A 19,762-nucleotide genomic window follows, 5' to 3' on the forward strand; every position below is an offset into this window, starting at 1 on the left:
CCCAACAACAGCCACTTTAACTCAAGGAGTGTCTCTGATTGGCTGAATACAGCAGGGGTCTTCCCCATCCTAGAGTGTTTCCTTCCTCTTTTCTTTACCTTCTGCGGCAGCCCGACTCTGAGAGACTTACTTGGTTAAAGCACCAGGGCAATGGTCCTCAGTAGGGGGCTGGTCCTGGTACTCTACACCTTGATGAGCCTCCTGAGCCCCCATGAAACTGGGGCCATCGAGGGTGAGTGCTGAGGGGGATCGGCTGAGGAAAGGAAATTTAGGGTTCTATGAGAGACAGTATAGAAAGAACATAGATTGTTCTCCTTCTCTGGCTTATGCAACTTCCTTTACCGAGAGATCCTCAATCTCTCTCACCTCTATCATGTTCATTGCAGACCTAAACATACAGGTGCAGCTCAGTGTAGCCACGCCAGCTGCAGGTTCAGGTGCCTCCCCAGCTCCTTCCTTCTTTCTGAGACCCAAACCTCCATTCTCCTTCCGCCAAGCACAGTGACTTTTCTGTCACTTCCTGACTTGGAGTGTGCGCATTCAGGTCCAGTTTTACTGCAATGTTTATCGCCATGTGGATAGTCAACTGTTTATCCTGCTCTAGACATGAGCTCCTTGAGTGAGGGATCCACAGCTGGTTCATCTGTATTTCCCTGGGGCCTGACATCATGCTGGGCACATAGTAGTCCCTCGATGACTGCATAGATTTCTAGAGGTCCCTTACTGATTAAAATCTAACCCAAATTTCCAGAGAACTAAGCCTCAGTTATGGAAAGAGACACCTTGGATCATAATCTCTTGAGGTGGAAGAGCTGGGGCATAAACCTAACTTGAACTTTGGACTCCTTTTCCAGTGCTCTCTGCAATACCCCAGGCTGCTTTTTCCTGTCTGTTTGATCTCTGTCACAAATCTTAATTCTTACTTCTGCCAGCCATCACCTATTCTCCCCTCCTGCCCACATATACTGCATCTCTGTGCCCAAGGCTCTACTTATGCTCCCATCCTTAATCATTTTCCCTCATCCCACTCCCTCATACCACTCATCTCACACACAGGACCTCATAGCACAACTAGAGCTGATGATCATGGCTACCATTTAACTTTGAATCCCAAGCATGATTTGAGGCAGCCTCTCTTCTTCCCAACCTGGTATGCTGGACTGCACTCGTGTCTCTCTGTTCCTGCCAGTGTGTTGGGCACATGTCCGTGTCCCTCTGTCCTCTCCTTTCTCCCCCCCCCGCCAGCAACACTTCCACTGTCCAAAGACCAGCTCAACAGCTCAACTTTGCCCTCATAGAGAACCCAGGATGGGATGTAGGCTCAGAAATTTAAAGTGTCACCTGCTTTAGATGAGATTGATACATTTTCTTTTCTGTCTCTGACCCTGAACTCACTCAATACAGCTGATCACATGGGCTCCTATGGACCAGCCTTCTACCAGTCCTATGGTTCCTCGGGTCAGTTTGCCCATGAATTTGATGGGGAACAGCTGTTCTCCGTGGAGCTGAAGAAGAGGCAGGCTGTGTGGCGTTTGCCTGAGTTTGGCAACTTGGCCCACTTTGACCCACAGAATGGGCTGGCCAGCATCGCGGTGATCAAAGCCCACCTGGATGTCTTGGTGGAACGCTCCAACCGCACCAGAGCCATCAACGGTACCCACCTTTCCTCTCCTTGTTCCCTCTGCTACCCTGTGTTAGGCAAGGGAGGCCCAGAGAAGCTTCTTCCCACCTCACAGGCCTCCATCTGCTCCAGCACATCTCTCAGCCTCTGTGACTGTTGTAATCAGCCCCTTTCTTTTCCAGGAGGCTCTTGATCTTCCCAGACCCCTTCAGCACACTCTTCCTTCTTGAGGACTGACCCTTCCACCTGGATGCCCTCTCAGGGACCTGTCAGATACAGGGGTTCCAGGTGCCCCCCTCTCAGCCTCTTCTCCCTCTGCACCCCTCCCACCCAAGCTGTTACATCCCAGAGCATTTCCTCCCTGTAAATGGCTAAATAGGAGGAAACATTACTTAATCCAAGTCCTAATGAAGCCCAGGTACAGGGATGAGCCTTTGGAATTCAAGGCCTCATTTTTCCTAGTGCCTCCGAGGGTGGCTGTACTCCCCAAGTTTCGAGTGGAGCTGGGCCAGCCCAATGTCCTCATCTGCATTGTGGACAACATCTTCCCTCCTGTGATCAATATCACCTGGCTGCGCAATGGTCAAATAATCAGCGAGGGGGTAGCCCAGACCAGCTTCTATTCCCAGCCTGACCATCTGTTCCGCAAGTTCTGCTACTTGACCTTCGTGCCCTCTGCAGAAGACATGTATGACTGCAAGGTGGAGCACTGGGGTCTGGAAGAGCCGCTTCTCAGGCACTGGGGTACGGAGCTCCTCCCCAGGTCACTCTCCACAGACCCATGTTTCCTTTGCTCTGGAATCCTTTCTCTGAACCCCCTGACCTTTCCTTTCTCCCCCAAGAGCCCCAGGTGCCTATCCCAGTGCCAGACACCATCGAGACTCTGATCTGTGCACTTGGCCTGGCTCTCGGCCTGGTGGGCTTCCTTGTGGGCACCATCTTCATCATCAGAGGCACGTGCTTGTCCAGCGGCCCCAGGTACAGAGGCCCCCAGGAGTCTGGGGGCAGGAGAGTGGGTGTCTCTGAACAGGATGGGGTGCAGGATCATTCTTTGGGGAGCAATGGGGCCAATGGGAAGGGTGAATAGACAAGTAGCGGGCAGGGAATAGAAGAGTAGAAGTGATGAGGGGGTGAGGTTTTGGGGAGGTGGGCAATCAGAGATAGGATCCCAGCATTGTGAGCTTGATTATATGCTTTTTACCACTTTAGGTAATGAGCCTTCCGAGAAAGGATTGTGGGAGATGCTCTATGGATTCCTTGCAAGTTTCTGACAGCCTTTGCATACTCAGTGCCTCAGTCTACTAAGTATATCTCTATTGTGCTGACTTTGGATGGGATCAAACTCTGTGCTATAGGTCTGTCTCCTCCCTTAGACCTGGTACTCACTGCAGGACTGGTGGGGCAGCAGCTAGCTCCCCTTCCCACCCCCAACACGTACACACACACATACTCACACACACACACACACTCACACACACACACCTCTTTCTTGTTCTACCCAAAGCTCTGGTTAGTGGCAATAAATTTTTAAATGGTGTTTGTACTGTATCATTTCTATCAGATCTTGGCAAGTTCTTCCAGGGTGTGAGGGATGCTGGAAGAGGGTATTCCAGGTGATGACTATTGAGCAGGACATTTCAACGGGGATAGGCAGCTATCCTCAGGCCAGTTCAGCTATGTCTTGTTCTGTTTGAGTCTCTATGGTGTGTTAGTTATGAATCGGTCCTCTCACAAGGACTTCATGAAATTTACCTTCTGAATTCAGATTTGCCCCTAAAGGAGTTTTCAGGAGAGGAAATGTTCATGGGAATTCTACTCTTGTCCAGATTTACTCTGTAATGAAGAGAACTTTGGTATACAGCCATGATCTACAATGTCATCTCCTTTTTCTACATCCCCTGGAGTCCCACGCATGACAAAGAGAGGTCCAAGGCTTGGATATGATGATTACTTCCTTAACCTGGGGTCAGTCATACCAGTAGAAGAGCTGGTTTAGACAGAGTTCAGGTGGATCTTTCTTAGTGGTTTTCAAACTGGAATGTACAGGAGAATCACTTGGGAGCCTTTTTAAAAGTACAGGCTTCAGCCAGATCTACTGAATTAGAATCTTGGAGGGTGAGGAGAGTGGTAGCAGTCTGCAATTTTAAACAAGCCCAGATGTTGCTGATGCAGCCACCTGAACTTAGACTGTGATCTGATAACTGGGACCCACTGACATAGCCTGATGCTAAGAATGGATCCCTGAGTTCAGAGGTGGTCCAGGAAGGCTTTCTGGGAACCTGGGTCTTTTAGGGCATAGGAGTTGGGGAAGATACAAGTAAGTAGGGGCAAATTGGGTTTGGCATTGTGAGGTTTGGTCATAGAGAGGAAAGAAACTAAGAGATCGTGAAGACACTGTAGATTTCCCAAGAGAGAGTAAGTTGAAAGGAATCAACGGCCAGAAGAAGACCCTGTTGGAAGGGGGAGAGTGGTCCTAGTGAAGGCTTTGTTTGCCCGTAACAGAAACCCTCCTAAAATGATCACAGATGTAAGCAGAGGATATTTACAATAAAGACACAGGAGTGGTGCCCTGAACCCAAAGGTGGATTTTAGCCAAGCCTTACAGGCAACAGAACTCAGAACTGAAAAGCCCATAGACTCTAGCCCATAGCCCATATCCTTTCTTGCTCTCTTTCTCTCTCTGGGCCATATGGCCTGTGTTGTCCCTCTGCATGTTAGTTGCATTAGCCATATCTATTCTGTCTCTGTGGACTATCCTTTTCATCTAACATGTCCGCCCGCAGCCACAGCACCTCAGCTGAACCCACCCAACAGCACTATCTCCCAGTGACAATTTTAAATTATTGGAAAAACAAATGAATGCCCAAACTTGGGGCAGGTGTCCATCTGAGTCCAATGTACCATGGCCAGAGGCAGAAGATCTAAGGCACAAACCCCTCTGAGGAAAGGGGTTGTTGGATCATTTCTCAAAAGAAAGAAGAATGTGTTGGTTCTCAGAAGACACCTCAAGATATGTTTGACCCCAACATGCCTTGATCTCTGCTGATCTTTTGCTTAAAAGTTAATTTGATCATCCTTGGAAAAGATGTTTCTCTGATCACTGTTCGAATGTTTAATAAGGTCATTAAAAGTGTTTTATTTTGACCAGAAGTCTACTTTTTTGCTTTGCATGTATTACACAGAAGTCATTGGAACTTCAGGGGACAATTCCAAATCTTTTAAATTTAGTATCTGCCTTCATAAGCACATTTTTCTTCTAGTTTCAGAGTAAACAGTCTCACTTTAAAAATTGTCCTCCCACATTTTTTTTTCTTTTTAAAATTTTACTTAAATTTTGGTAGTTAGGGAGAACCTGGGTGGCTCGTGGTTGAGATCTGCCTTTGGCCCAGGTCGTGATCCTGGGGTCCTGGGATCGAATCCTGAATCAGGCTCCCCACAGGAAGCCTGCTTCTCCCTCTGCCTATGTCTCTGCCTCTCTCTATGTCTCTCATGAATAAATAAATAAAATCTTAAAAAATAACTTTTGTTAGTTAACATATAGTGTGATATTGGTTTTCAGAGTAGAATTCGGTGATTCATCACTTACATGCAACACCCTGTGCTCCTCACAACAAGTGCGCTCCCTAAATAAACCCATTTATTTAGGCTAGGTGGCTAGCCCATCTGCTACCCATCTCCCTCCATCAACCCTCAGTTTGTTTTTTGTCATTAAGAGTCACTTGGGTATGCTTTGGCTCAGGTCACAATCCCGGGGTCCTGGGATTAAGTCCTGCATCAGGCTCCCTGCAGGGACTCCTCCCTCTGCCTATGTCTCTGCCTCTCTCTGTGTGTCGCTCATGAATAAATAAATAAAATCTTTTTTTAAAAAAGAGTCATTTATGGGGGTGCCTAGGTGGCTCAGTTGATTAAGCTCAGGTCATGATCTCAGGATCCTGAGATGAGTCCCACTTCAGGCTTCCTTCTCAGCAGGGAGTCTGCTTCTCTCTCTGCTCCTCCCTTGCTCATGCTCTCACTCACTCACTCATTCACTCAAACAAACAAACAAATAAATAAATAAATAAATAAAATCTTAAAAAAAAAGTCACATATGGCGTATTTCCCTCTGTCCTTTTTTTTCTTTCCACCTTTCCATATGTTCATCTGTTTTCTTTCTTAAACTCCACATTAGCGTGCGATCATATGGTATTTGTCTTTCTCTGACTTATTTCACTTAGCATAATAGACTCTAGCTCCATCCATGTTGTTGCAAATAGCAAGATTTCATTCTTTTTGTTGGCCAAGTAATATTCCAGTGGTGTGTGTGTGTGTGTGTGTGTGTGTGTGTGTGTGTGTGTGTATACCACATCTTCTTTATCCATTCATCAGTTGATGGACATTTGAGCTCTCTCCATAGTTTGGCTATTGTTGATAATGCTGCTATAAATATCAGGGTGCATATACCCCTTGAATTTGTATTTTTGTATCTTTTGGGTAAATACCTGGTAGTACAATTGCTGGATCCTAAGGTAGTTCTATTTTAACTTTTTGAGGAACCACCGCACTGTTTTCCAGAGTGACTTCACCAGTTTGCATTCCTACCAACAGTGTAAGAGGGTTCCCCTTTCTCCACATACTTGCCAACATCTGTTGTTCTTCATGTTGTTAATTTTAGCCATTCTGACATGTGTGAGGCAGTATCTCATCATAGTTTTGATTTTTATTTCCCTGATGAGTGATGTTGAGCATCTTTTCATGTGCCTGTTAGACATCTGGATGCCTTCTTTGGAAAAGTGTCTCTTCATGTCTTCTGCCCATTTCTTAACTGGATTATTTATTTTTGGGGTGTTGAGTTTGGTAAATCCTTAATATATTTTGGACAGTAATCCTTTATTGGATATGTCATTTGCAAATATCTTCTCATATTCAGTGAGCTGCCTTTTAGTTTTGTTGATTTTTTGCTGTGCAGAAGCTTTTTATCTTGATGAAGTTCCAATTGTTCATTTTTGAGTTTGTTTCCCTTGCATCCAGAGACATATCTAATAAGTTGCTATGGCCAAGGTCAAAGAGGTTGTTGCTGCCTGTGTTTTCCTGTAAGATTTTGATGGTTTCCTGTTACATATTTAGGTCTTTCAACCATTTTGAATTTAGTTTTGTGTATGGTGTGAGAATGTGGTCCAGTTTGATTCTTCTCAGTGTTGCTGTCTACTTTTCCCAACAGCATTTGTTGAAGAGACTGTCATTCTTCCATTGGCTGTTCTTTCCTGCTTTGTCAAAGATTAGTTGACCATAGAGTTGTGGGTCTATTTCTGGGTTATTTATCCTGTTCCATTGATTTATGTGTCTGTGTTTTGTTCCATTGACTTATACTGTCTTGATGACTATGGCTTTGTGATATAGCTTGAAATTCAGAATCATGATGTCTCCAGTTTTGTTTTTATTTTTCAGAATTGCTTTGGCTATTTGGGATCCTTTGTGGTTCCATACAGATTTTGGAATTGTTTGTTCTAGCGCTGTGGAAAATGCTGGTGGTCCTTCTATATTCTTGATCTGATCCTTTTCTGTATCTCTCAGAATAGACATTCAATAGATAACTCTTATTCTGTATTTTCAAACTCTCCCTCTTTGCAGGTTCTCCCTACAGATGACGTATCATGGCTCTCATATATTGAGAACATTAAATCTCCTCCTTAAAAATAAAATAAAATAAAATAAAAAATAAATAAATCTCCTCCTTGTTGTATAACCCACCCCCCACCTCCAACATTGCAAGATCCTCCCATTCTCTCTGAATGAGTCTTCTGGGTGGGCTGCCTCCAGATCCCTTCTGCTGATCCTCTCTCTCTCTTTCTTTCTCCCCCACAATTCCCTGTTCAGCTGTGTAGCATACAGTGCACATACATTGTATCTTCTAATCCCCAATAATCCCATCTGGTAGATTCTAATATTATTCCATTTTTAAATAAGAGGAAATTGAGGCCTGAACAAATTCAGTAACTTGTCCAAAGCAACACAACTCTAAGTGTCAAAGCAGGGAATAAAATCCAAGTCTGTTTGACTCCAAAGCCCATGCCTTTAATATTCTAACATATTCTAGGTTTAATGTGGATAAATGACCCACTGCATGGACCAGGAGGTGCAGAGAAGACATGGACATCCTCAGAATTTTCAGAAGACTAGAGCTGAATGCAGTTATTCATTTTGGATAATTCCTAATATTAGGAATGTCTATGCAGTGTTCCAAAGGAAGCTTGAGAAAATACTCATAGCTCTAATTTGTGTTTAATAAAACAGGCCCATTGTAGTCAAGTGAATTACTGCATCTTTGATTCATTTATGCATCAATCCATCCGATCAGATGCTAAGTGTCTCTTGTTGCTTTAGGTGTGGGATTGAGGGCAGGAGTGAAAAAGCCAGACATAGTCTCTTACCTCCAAAAGCTTATACTCAGTGAAGGAAACATACCACCAGCGAAAAGGATATTTAATGAGAAATACGAGGCCTGGAAATTGTGATGAGTTCTACAAAGAAAATTAAACAGAATAAAGGGTCTGATAGAGTGACTGAAGGAGAGGGCTGAAGTCCTACTTTAGGAGGTGACACCGGGACAGAAATGTTATTTCCGAAGACTGACAAGCAGAGATCTGAGGAATGAGTGTTTCAGTAAGAAAGAAGCAAGGCCTAAGGGCAGAACAAACACCCAGGAGGAGAGAAAATAATGTTACTTTACCCAGAACTTTGTTTCTTTTTCACATGCCTGCAGTTTTGTTCTTCCTAACTAAATGCATTAGTCATCTCCTTACTATTCTTTCCCTTTTTTCCCCTTTTTACCTTGGACTCCTTTTACTTATTTCTCCCTCACTCACCCCCCAACTACTGCCTCTGACAACCACCAGTCTGTTCCCCATATTTATGAAGTATTTTTTAGATCCCACACATAAATGAAATCATATGGTATTTGTCCTTCTCTGGCTTATTTCACATCACATAATGCCCTAGAGACCCATCCGTGTTGTTGCAAAGGGCAAGATTTTGATCTTCTTTTTTTACAGCTACATAATTTCCTTGCATATGTACCACAGTTTATCTTTCCATTCATCCATTGATGAACACTCAGGTCATTTCCATATCTTTGCTACTATCAACAGTGCTGCAATGAATATTGGGGTGCACATATCTTTTCGTATGAGTGCCTTCATTTTCCTCAGATAAGACGGAAAATTGTAATTTTTAACAAAGTTATGTCATACTTATAGTTTATTTCCTGCAAATTCCTTCTTTTATTAAAAGGTTTTATTTATTTATACATGAGAGACACACAGAAAGAGGCAGAGACACAGGCAGAGGGAGAAGCACCCACCCTGTGGGAAGCCCGATGTGGGACTCGATCCCAGTACCCCGGGATCATGACCTGAGCCAAAGGCAGACACTTAATTGCTGAGCCACCCAGGTTCCCCTGGGAGCTGATGGATGAAGATCAAGATCTGCTGGGCTTGGAAGTGGAATGTCTTCATTATTTCCTGCTCCCACAGTCCTCTCTGCAACCTGCATAATGACAGCAGCCTTCGGAACTCCTTATTCCAGGGCAGCATTTGGTGGTTCTACCTTTAATTTTTCTGGGACCCTCATTTGCTAACTAATATGTTCGCTGTATTCCATTTTAGACTGAATTACACCAATTTCTGCCATGTCGGCACCAGTGGGAGAAGGAAATGCTGCCCACTCACTAAACGTGGACCGGCTACTGCTTGCTATCTGACACTTATTCTGCATCTGTGCTTCACATGAAGTGCTTTAGCTTTCTTCGATGTGCCTGTGCTGGACTTAGAGCCACTTTTGTTCCTCCAGGCCTGCTGGATAGTCCCTGGGGAGGGCCACTGGCCACCTGCTCCCTGGGAGTGTGGCTGCACTGAGGTGCCTGGGCCATCATCACACATATAGCTTAAAGAGTCAAATAGTTCTACAAGATTTCCCCAAAACATCTAGTCTCCAGCCCCTGCTCCTACCATGTCCTCCCTGCCAAGAAGTGATAACTTTCAACTTTTTTTTCAAAAAAATATTTATTTATTTACTTGAGAGAGAGAGAGAGAGAGAGAGAGAGAGATAATGAGTGGGGTGGGGAGGAGCAAAGGGAGAAGCAGAGGGGAGCCTGACATGGGGCTCGACCCCAAGGCCCTGGGATCATGACCTGAGCCAAAAGCAGAGGCTTAACCGACTGAGCCACCCAGGCACCCCAACTTTCAACTGTTTTCGATCGATTCTGTTGGTATTACCTCCTGTCTCTAAATCATGTGTTTGTGTTGCTACATCTTGATTTTTCAGCCTTAGGCTTTCTCTCTTTGCCTCACACTGTGGAAGATGAGGATTTTCATCCTCATACCACACACATGCCCTCTTCTGGTGCTGTCATCCCTTAGTACAATTAGTTAGATGGTCGCTCTGGCTAGGTCAGTGTTCAGTGTTTATATTACTGTGACCACGTAAAAGTTATTTGCAGTCAAACCACAGAGTAAGCCAGGCTCTTCCTTCCCTAAACAGCTTTTGTCTTCCCTGGAGTGAATAATTATCCTGTTTTCTCTTTGCTTGGCTTTGTTTGTACTTATTATTAATGAATGACAAATTTCCTTACAACACAATCAGCCCATTTTATTGCCAGATAAAACTGTCCCACCACCTTCCGTCTGCTCCATTCTTAACCAGCTGCCTTCAGTGACATGGCTGTCATCCTGGGATCACCCTTCACCATCCTTGGCAGGATTTACCTGTCCTGTGTGCGGCAGCTTCTGTTTCTTAAATCCAGTAATTACCCTTTTGTGGTCTATGCTTTATTTTGCAGAAGTACATCCTCTTTTAGCTCTCTGAGAAAGAGTGCATAAAAGGCACATTTTTATGTTTTACGTTTCAGAAAATTGATTTATTCTACTCTGACACTTGAATGAGACAAGTTGGGCATACAATTCAAGATTTAAAATCATTTCTATCAGAATTTTTTTTTTTAAGATTTTATTTATTTATTCATGAGAGACACAGAGAGAGGGGGGTGGGCAGAGACACAGGCAGCAGGAGAAGCAGGCTCCATGCAGGGAGCCTGAAGTGGGACTCGATCCCGGGTCTCCAGGATCACGCCCTGGGCTGAAGGTGGCGCTAAACTGCTTCCCTATAAGTCTTTTAGCTTCCAGTATTATTACTGAGAAGCCAAAAGATATTTGGAGTCCTGAAACTTGTATGTGATCTGTTGTTTTTTCTTTCTGGAAGCTTTTAGGCTATTTTCTTTTTCTCTTCTTCCAGCTTTAAATTCTTATGGGGTGAAGAAGATCCTTCTCAAATTGTCCTCAATCTACTTTTTAACATTATTCCTAGTAGCTCCCCTGAAAACAGCCACTGCTAAGTCACACCAAACTCTCAAGATATGTTTATACCTCCTGCTTTTGCGCATACTGTTCTCTGCTTGGACCTGCCTGCCTCTGCCAACCAAACATTTTACCTGTCCTCCCCGGAGTCCAAATTCAATGCCACCTCTGTGAAACCTTCCTAATCCCAGGCCACAATATTTTGCCCATTTTCTCACTAGGATCTATGACATTCTGCCATATGTCAGAGTTAGCTGCGTGTGTGCGTGTGTGTGTCTTCCTTTGCTGCTCTTCTATCACAAGGCAAGGCTGTGTTTCATCTTTCCAACACTTAACCTCTTATCTGGAACATACTGGGCATTAACACATTGGTAGAATTCTACTGAATTCCATTTTATTTTTTGCAGATTTGGCCTATTCCCACTGTTCTGCAGCTTTTTTTTTTTTTAAGATTGTTTATTTATTCATGAGAGATGCAGAGACACAGGCAGAGGGAGAAGCAGGCTCCCTGCGGGGAGCGCGATGCAGGACTGGCTGGGACCCTGGGATCATGGCCTGAGCCAAAGGGCAGGCGCTCAACCACTAAGCCAGCCAGGCGCCCCCTCTTTCATGGTTTTTCAAAGGCACTGACACAGCGCTGCGGCATTAGACCAGCTCCCTGTCTTCCTACATCTGTTCAGACTGGCGCTCTCTAGGATGCCTGGGCCTTCGCTTGCATAGATAGTCCTTTTGGAGTGGCAGCTTGCTGTTCTGCATCAGGCAGGGGGCAGGGGAGGTTTTGGTGAGGAGTGAGCCCCAGTGCTTTGGAGCATGACTGCACAAATGCACCAGATGGACACCCTTTCTTTTCCCTAGAGTCCTCCCTATCTGCTTTGGGTGCCGCAGGGTAACGGGGCTCTCGCGGGACCCACCCACCACTGTGCCTTCCACAGTTTAGGAGAATCTACCCTCTCTGCCTTGCCTCCCTGCCTCTCAAAGTCATTCCTCTCTCTATCTTCCTAGTATAATGTCTGAGACGCCTGGCGTGATGTCCAGTGTGCTCCAGGCTTTGGGAAATTCAATGCCAGAAGAGGAGAGGTCTTGGAGGTGACATCTGCCATCGCCCTATATCACAGACTTCAGTACAGAGAAAGAAAAAAGAAAAGAAAAGCAATATTCCTCCACCATGTATTATTTCTTTCTTACAATCAACTTGCAAAGTTAGAATAATTATACCCATTTTTTACAGGGGAGGAAGGAAACTGGGGTTGAAAAATTATACAACTTGCCCCAAGGTCAGACATCTAAAAGGTGGCCTGGAAGGTCTGTGTGATGCAGGAGCCCAAATTCCTTCTGCTGAACCATCACTACTCACGAGCTAGTGGAAGGTAGCCTGTAATTAAAATGTGGCTGCTGTTATTAACACTATTGCTTTTATTATCATGATTGTCCTTCATTTATTAGGCACTGTTAGTGTGCCAAGCACTAGTCTGAAGACCTGACATTTGTCCGATCCATTAGTCTGTATGCTCACCGTGAAATATACCTGGTGTTTCTTAAATTGTTCCATGAAATTCAAGTATTCCAAAGAATGCTAAAAACTGAACTAAAAATAAATAGACACAAGTAATATTTTTCTTCTAAATTATACTTTAGGGGCACCCGGGTGTCTGAGTCAGGCAGCTGACTCTTGGGTTTGGCTCTGGTCATGATCTCAGAGTCATGGGATCGGGCCCCAAATCAGTCTCCAAATTCAGTGGGGAGTCTGCTTGTGGATTCTCTCTCTCTCTCTCTCCCTCTCCTTCCGCCCCTCCCCTCTCTCATGTGTGCACCTTTTTCTCTCAAATAAATAAATCCTTAAAAAATAAAAATATACTTTAATATGTATAAGGAAATGTCAAACATGTAGACTTTATCTGCCTTTTAAGACTGATATGTCATTTTTTGTAAGTGAAAGATTGGTAACAATATCTAGTAAGAGTGGAATAGTTGAAAAAGCTATGGTATTTCCACACAGTGGAAGTACTTCCATACCATTACTCTAAAGATGTTGGCAGAACAAGGAAGATCTCTTTGCTCCTGTGGAGGAATCTCTAGGATGTCATGGAGAATGCAACATACAAAGGAATTATATATAGTATGTGCTACCTTTGGGGTAAGAAAGAACAGAGATATATATTTGCAAAAAGCCATACTAGAAGGATAAAACCAGAAATTGGTAAAAATGAAGTTGGGAGAATAAGAATTGAAGGAATGGGTTTGAGAAAACAGGGATAAAAATGAATATTGACTTTTGAAACATATAAAGGCTTTACAATTTTTAAAAAGATTTTATTTATTTATTCATGAGAGACAGAGAGAGTGTGTGTGAGAGAGAGAGAGACAGAGACACAGGCAGAGGGAGAAGCAGGCTCCATGCAGGGAGTCCAATGTGGGACTTGATCCCGGGACTCCAGGATCACGCCCTGGGCCAAAGGTGGCACTAAACCACTGAGCCACCCCAGCTGCCCTGCTTTACAATTTTTTTTTTTTTAAAGATTTTATTTGTTTATTCATGAGAGACACAGAGAGAGAGAGAGGCAGAGACACAGGGAGAGGGAGAAGCAGGCCCCATGCAGGGACCCCGATGTGGGACTCTATCCCAGGTCTCCAGAATCACGCCCGGGGCTGAAGGCGGCGCTAAGCCACTGAGCCATCTGGGCTTCCCTGCTTTACAATTTTTATAAATATTTTAAAAAACCCTAAAATTTAAAACTATCAGAAACAAGTAAACTACACCAAGAAGAGAGTTTAACTAATATTAGAAGACAGTACTAGGGATCCCTGGGTGGCGCAGCGGTTTGTGCGACTCTGTGTGACTATCATAAAAAAAAAAAAAAAAAAAAAAAAAGAAGACAGTACTGTATATTCTTAGTGGAATATATGCTAAGGACAAAAAGAACTACCAAAAACCTTGAATGTCATTGAGTAGTTTCACTGTTAATAATAATAATAATAATAATATTGCATTGGGATGCCTGGGTGGCTCAGCGGTTCAGCATCTGCCTTTGGCTCAGGTCATGATCCTGGGATCTGGATCGAGTCCCACATCAGGTTCCCCGCAGGGAGCCTGCTTCTCCTTCTGCCTGTGTCTCTGCCTCTCTCTGTGTCTCTCTCATGAATAAATAAAAAAAATCTTTAAAAAATTAATATTGTATTATTATTTTGAAATTATATTATGTATATTAACCAATCAGTAATTACTAGTGTAATGTAATTAGGAACCAAGAATTTTTTTTTTAGGAACTGAGACTTTTTTTTTAAGATTTTATTTATTTATTCATCAGAGAGAGAGAGAGAGGCAGAGACACAGGCAGAGGGAGAAGCAGGCTCCATGCAGGGAGCCCGACGTGGGACTCGATCCCGGGGCTCCAGGATCAGCCCTGGGCCGAATGTGGCGCTAAACTGCTGAGCCACCCAGGCTGCCCAGGAACTGAGACTTTTTTTTTTTTTTGGAACTGAGACTTTTAATGTCTTTTTAGTTTTAAAGGGAAAAAAGTAGCTGAATTAAAACACTAATATTAAATTTTAATTAGAAATGAATTTAGGGGTGCCTGGGTGGCTCAGTCAGTTAAGTGTCTGCCTTCGGCTCAGGTCATGATTCCAGGGTCCTGGGATGGGAGCCCCACAGTGGGCTCACTGCTCACCAGGGGAGTCTGCTTCTTCCTCTCCCTTTGCCCCTCCCCCTGCTTGTGCTCTTAAAAAAAAAAAGTCAGTTTTAATTAATGATGTATAAATATGTGTATCTCCTAGTTCCAGTGGCTGAGACAACCTGAAAGTGATACAGGATACCTCAGTAGCAAGGAGCATCCAAGTGCACAGATTGTGGTTTCTAAATACCTAATAAAAGGAAATGGAGTTTTTTAGAGAAGTGACTGATTGCAGGTCTGGGTTAGGGAAAATACAAAGCAAATTTGTTTCAGCAAACAATGAAGTGTTCTAAGACTAATTAGGGGCATGTCAAAAGAGAAGAGCAGCCAGCTTGAAGAGGTTCCCCATTGGCCAAATTTGGGGGAATTTGAGCATCAAAAAATGACTATAATCAACTTAAACATGTTGAATATATGAAAGCCCACAAATCCCTAATAATAAGCAGAGAGAGATAAAACAAACAAGCAACAACAACACTTTTCTGTCACCACTGGATGTGACATTCTGTGTCCCATTAAAGAGCAGTAGGTTCCTGATAGGAATGGAGCCTTCTTTGCCCCCATCGCCGTAACTTTTCAGCTTTTGTTGCCCTGGAGTTAGAGTTAAAAAAAGCACACGTGCAAACTTAGAAAACCTTAAAAACTGGTTGTTTTTGTTTTCATTTTTTTTGAGAGAAAATCGTCTCCCTTTTGCAGCAACTCTGGGTGAGACGCAGAGACGAGGCAGGAGGATAGGTAATAACCATTTCTGGAGGAACTTTCAGAGGTGTCTCTACAACCTGCCTCCACGGAGAAAGCCAGTTCCAACACACACACCGCAGGGGCAGAGGAGGAGAAAGTACTCATTGATTGGGCTCTGTTGCATTCTCATGGTCTCAGAAATCCTAACAGCAGCTGACTCTGAGGTCTGACAGCGGAACCAGTCGAAGAGTACTTTAGTAACTCTTTCACACCAACACCTGGCAAAAATTCGTATCCCTGGAGAATAAATGCCTTTTCTATTCCAACCTCAAATCAGACATTAGCTTAGCCGACAAAGTGTTAGCAATGTCCTTGTTTGGTAGATGCACATGAGGAATATTACGTATAAGTGTTTGCTAGTTCCTCTCACTTGTACAAGGAGCTATTCTTATCCTGGCTGCCTTAGGTTGATGAGAGGCCTCACTGCAAGTGACAGGCCTGCCTGGTACCCCAGGGAGGGAGGGCTCCTGCACAAAGGGCGGGGCATGAAGGGAGAAGGTGATTGATGGAACCCCAAGACCACATGGTACAGCACAAAGACACAGACTTTGGAATCAAAGATTCAGGCCCAGTTAATATACCTCTGTGAGCCTCTGCTTTCTCTTCTATGAAGAGGGCATAATAAAATTTAATGAGAAAGAATTCAATTTTGTGAGAATCAGATGAGTTATACAATAAAATAAGCATAGGGCCTGGAAAATAAAAAAATGCCTAGAGTATGTTACCTCTTACTATCTGCCTGCATGGCCAAAGTGATGATGTCTCCTATTCATGAGGTGACCACTTGTCTCAATTCGCCTGAGATTTCCCCATATTTATAACTAAAGCTAGTCAGCTCTGGACAAAACAGGGGTGGGTGGTGACCGTACATTCTCCCATGCTGCTTAGAATATCCTCTTTCCCCATCAGCAAATCCTGCATAATTAGTCACTGGAGCCAGTGACTTGATACTACGCTAGTCCATACCTCAGCACCCACGCCTGCTAGCCCCGCGGGATGTGTGCTGAGGTGCCTGGGATGGATGCAAATGCCAAGAGGTAATTTAACCATCACTTATTTTTACATGTAAATTGTTTCCCTAGGCACTGGTTAAGGTTAAGTTTATAAAGAACAAGATACAATTCCTGCCTAACAAAGGACCTATAAGAGACATATAAGTGGAAGGGGCAAAATTGAGGAGGAAGTGCTTAAGTGTGAACTGAAAAATTGAAGTTGTCTAATTGTTCATAAGGACATTCCTCCAAGGCTGCTGAGCAGAACAGCCATAACAGAGAGGCCAATTTAAATCAGTGTTAGACATTCCCCCGCTGGAGTCTGGAAAGGGTATTGGTTGGGTGGGGAGGGCTTAGGGCATAGTTAGAAGCTCAATGAGGTCCTTGAAAGTGTGTGTATGTGTCATGGGGTATGGAAGTTCAGTCAGAAAGGTCTTTATAGTGGAGATAACAAGTGGTTCTTGGAGATTATGCAGGATTTACTGATGGGGAAAGGATATTCTAAGCAGCATGGGAGAATCTGGGAAGGCTTATCTTTTGCTCTGAGTTGAGTGCAGAGTTTAAGGAAGGGCAAATGAGAAATATCACTGTGTAGAAGCAACACAGGTTAGAGACCTGGCAAAGAAGTTTAAACCTGAAGAGTAATAATAAGCAACATGATCAGATTTCTGTCCTAAGAGATCTCTCTGGCAGCTAGCGTGGGGGATGGATAGTGGAAATGAGACTGGACAGAAGACTGGTGAGCAGGGAGTTGTGATAGTCCAGTCTGAGGGGGTCATACTGATAGGAGAGAAGTGATGGAGGAAGGCTCCACACGCCTTGATGGGTGAACAGAGAAGGGGAGAGTGAGGGGTAGAAATCTGGACTGATCACCAGGCTCTGGCTCCAGTGACTAAGGGAATGGTGGTACATTAATAATCCTGGCTGTGCCACTTGTTTACTGTAGAACTGTTCCTGGATAGCTCTGTGTCCTCATCTATAAAAGTGTGCTGGGTACCTAAGTCCTAGTGTTCTTGGAAGGACTTGACGGCAAGGGCCCTTGTAAGTGTCCAGGACATTAGTGAGTTTTGTATGATTGCTTGTTCCATAAACAGGTAACTCACAGAGGCATCTATGTGGGAAAGGATGGGATCGTTGTTGGACATATGCTGAGTGCCAGGTGCTCCTGGGACATTGCTATTTGGCAGTTGAAAACAGACTTGGAACTTTGGAGCAAGGTCTGGACAGAGACAGATTGTATGGGTGGGAATTGCCTCCAGAAGAATGGGTAGAATTGATTAGAAATGTGCAAATAAGAAGAGGACCAAGGAAGGTAACATGAAGGATGACAACATCTCATGGAAGGTGGAGGTAGAGACTTTTGAGAAGCAAACTAAGAGAGGCTGCCTAAAAAGTGAGAGAGCCAGGCGAAGCCACATGGGATGCCTCAGAGGCCAAGACAAATAAAGACCTCCTGGTCATAAAAGTGAGGCTGATGTTTCAAAAGTTGAAGTACAGGGAAGTAAGAACTGAAAGATGAGAGGGTACGCACAATACTACCTGAAATATCCACGAGGTCCTGGGCACCATGCTCACCAGGTGGCGCCAAAGACCCTCTGGGATGCTCAACAAATGCCTCGGAAACCTAGCACCCCCCAACCCCAACACCCAGGGGCAACCTTGAGGGGTTTCCTTCACTCTTGCCAGTCAGCCAGCTGGCATTCCTTTAGTTAACAAACTGTCAAACTTCCAGGGCTGGAACACTCTGGACTCCAAGGAATACGGAGCTATTCACAACTGCGCTTCCTGTGGTGTGTGGAGAATAGTCCCATGTGTTCTATCTCCTACAATTTTCAAACTTACCTACTTTTCACCTCCATTGCTGCCTCTCCATTCCAAACCACCATCCTCATTTGTAGGAGCTGCTTTCTAAATAATCACTCTCCATCCCTTCTCGACACCCCACCAACTCAACATGATCCTTCTCACTGCAATTTTTTCAAAGGATGTGAGGACCCTACCAGCCTGTTGTACTGGAATTCCAGGGTAGTATTTCCTGTAGCCAGATTGCTGGATTTGAGTCCCACCCCAGCACTCACCAGCTGTGTTGCAACTTTGGGGAGTTCCTTAGCATGTCTGTGCCTCATTCATCTGTTGGAGATTAGATCTACTTCACAGGACAATAATGAAGACAAAATGAGGGCAGCCCTGGTGGCTCAGCGGTTTAGCGCGGCCTTCAGCCCAGGACATGATCCTGGAGACCTGGGATCAAGTCCCACATCAGGCTCTCTGCATGGAGACTGCTTCTCCCTCTGCCTGTGTCTCTGCGTCTCTGTCTCTCTCTGTGTCTCTCATAAATAAACTCTTAAAAAAAAAAAAGACAAAATGAGTTGTGCATACTGCTTGGCATAGTCAGTACTCAATTAAATGTGAGCTGTGATTAAAGTCTTGGATAAAAATTCAAATCCTTATCATGGCTAACTGCTCTCCTTGGTCTAGTTCTGCCTTTCTGGTCTTACCTAGAAGCACTCACCCTTTCACTCCTGCTTCAGCACTGCCTGCATTCTGCAGTTTACCTCCACTATTTTTTCTGCAGGCCTCATTTGCTCCCCTTCCTCCTGGATATAGCCTAACACTTCATCCTTCTGAAATCTGCCAGAACAGATCTGATGAGAGATCTCAGAATAAGAACTAAGCTCAAAAATAAATAAATAAATAAATAAATAAATAAATAAATAAATAAAATCTATAAATCTCTCTAAGCTCATAAAAACCTTTACATGTGTGAGGCTAGAAGTACACTTTTTCTTAAAAACTGTGATTACCTAATGTTGTCCTCCCACACACTATGGGTGCAGCAAGCTGTCTCATTTAGTGCTAGAGACCAGCTAGTGGGGTTTTGCAGAGCTTGAATTAAACTTAGGATCCAGTAAAGGGGAAAGAAACAAAGATGGGAGATCCTGGGAGACATCAGTTCAGTTCCCTACCACCATTCCCATCCCCTACCCAACTCTACCAGTTCCTCTCACTGCTCAGGAACACCTCTCTCAAGGTGATTTGGGGCCAGACCAGGAGAATAACTCCAATCAAGATAGTTCTGAGAGCAAGGTTGGCAGGGGTGGAGACTGGGATCCACACATTGGCATACTCTAATAAGCAGGAAGTATCTGGGAAGACCAATTCATGCCTTTATCTTGGAGACCATCAGCACCATATATGGATCGTGTTAAGAGTTCAACTTTGACAGAGCAAGCTTCTTGAGGGCAGGGCTTGTGCTCTAATTTTCAACCCCATGCTCGACTTGGCAGAGCTTAGCCGTGTCTGGTCTATTGACGTGGTTGTTAAAATAAAAGGCAACCAAGGAACTCTGTAAAATGTGTTGACTGATTAAAAAACTCCCACAGGAGACATTAGAGCAAATGGCCTAAGAGTCAG

The 19,762-nt window shown here is 44.1% G+C and overlaps 1 protein-coding gene and 1 long non-coding RNA gene across 2 annotated transcripts; one reads left to right on the forward strand and one right to left on the reverse strand.

The window, feature by feature from the left end:
- Window positions 1-78: 78 nt before the first annotated feature.
- Window positions 79-4,765, forward strand: LOC144317705 (HLA class II histocompatibility antigen, DO alpha chain). Its single transcript, XM_077904506.1, has 5 exons — window positions 79-232; window positions 1,405-1,653; window positions 2,084-2,365; window positions 2,464-2,599; window positions 2,831-4,765. The coding sequence occupies exons 1-5, from the start codon at window positions 151-153 to the stop codon at window positions 2,832-2,834; spliced, it is 753 nt and encodes a 250-aa protein (XP_077760632.1). The 5' UTR covers window positions 79-150; the 3' UTR covers window positions 2,835-4,765.
- Window positions 4,766-5,671: 906 nt separating this feature from the next.
- LOC144317709 (uncharacterized) lies at window positions 5,672-19,010 on the reverse strand. The gene is made up of 2 exons (XR_013383719.1): window positions 8,029-19,010; window positions 5,672-7,286 (listed from the first exon to the last, which is right to left on the reverse strand). It is a non-coding gene; the product is annotated as an uncharacterized LOC144317709 (long non-coding RNA).
- Window positions 19,011-19,762: the final 752 nt, after the last annotated feature.

Source organism: Canis aureus, chromosome 7, assembly GCF_053574225.1.
Source record: "Canis aureus isolate CA01 chromosome 7, VMU_Caureus_v.1.0, whole genome shotgun sequence".
NCBI classification, from domain to species: Eukaryota; Metazoa; Chordata; class Mammalia; order Carnivora; family Canidae; genus Canis; species Canis aureus.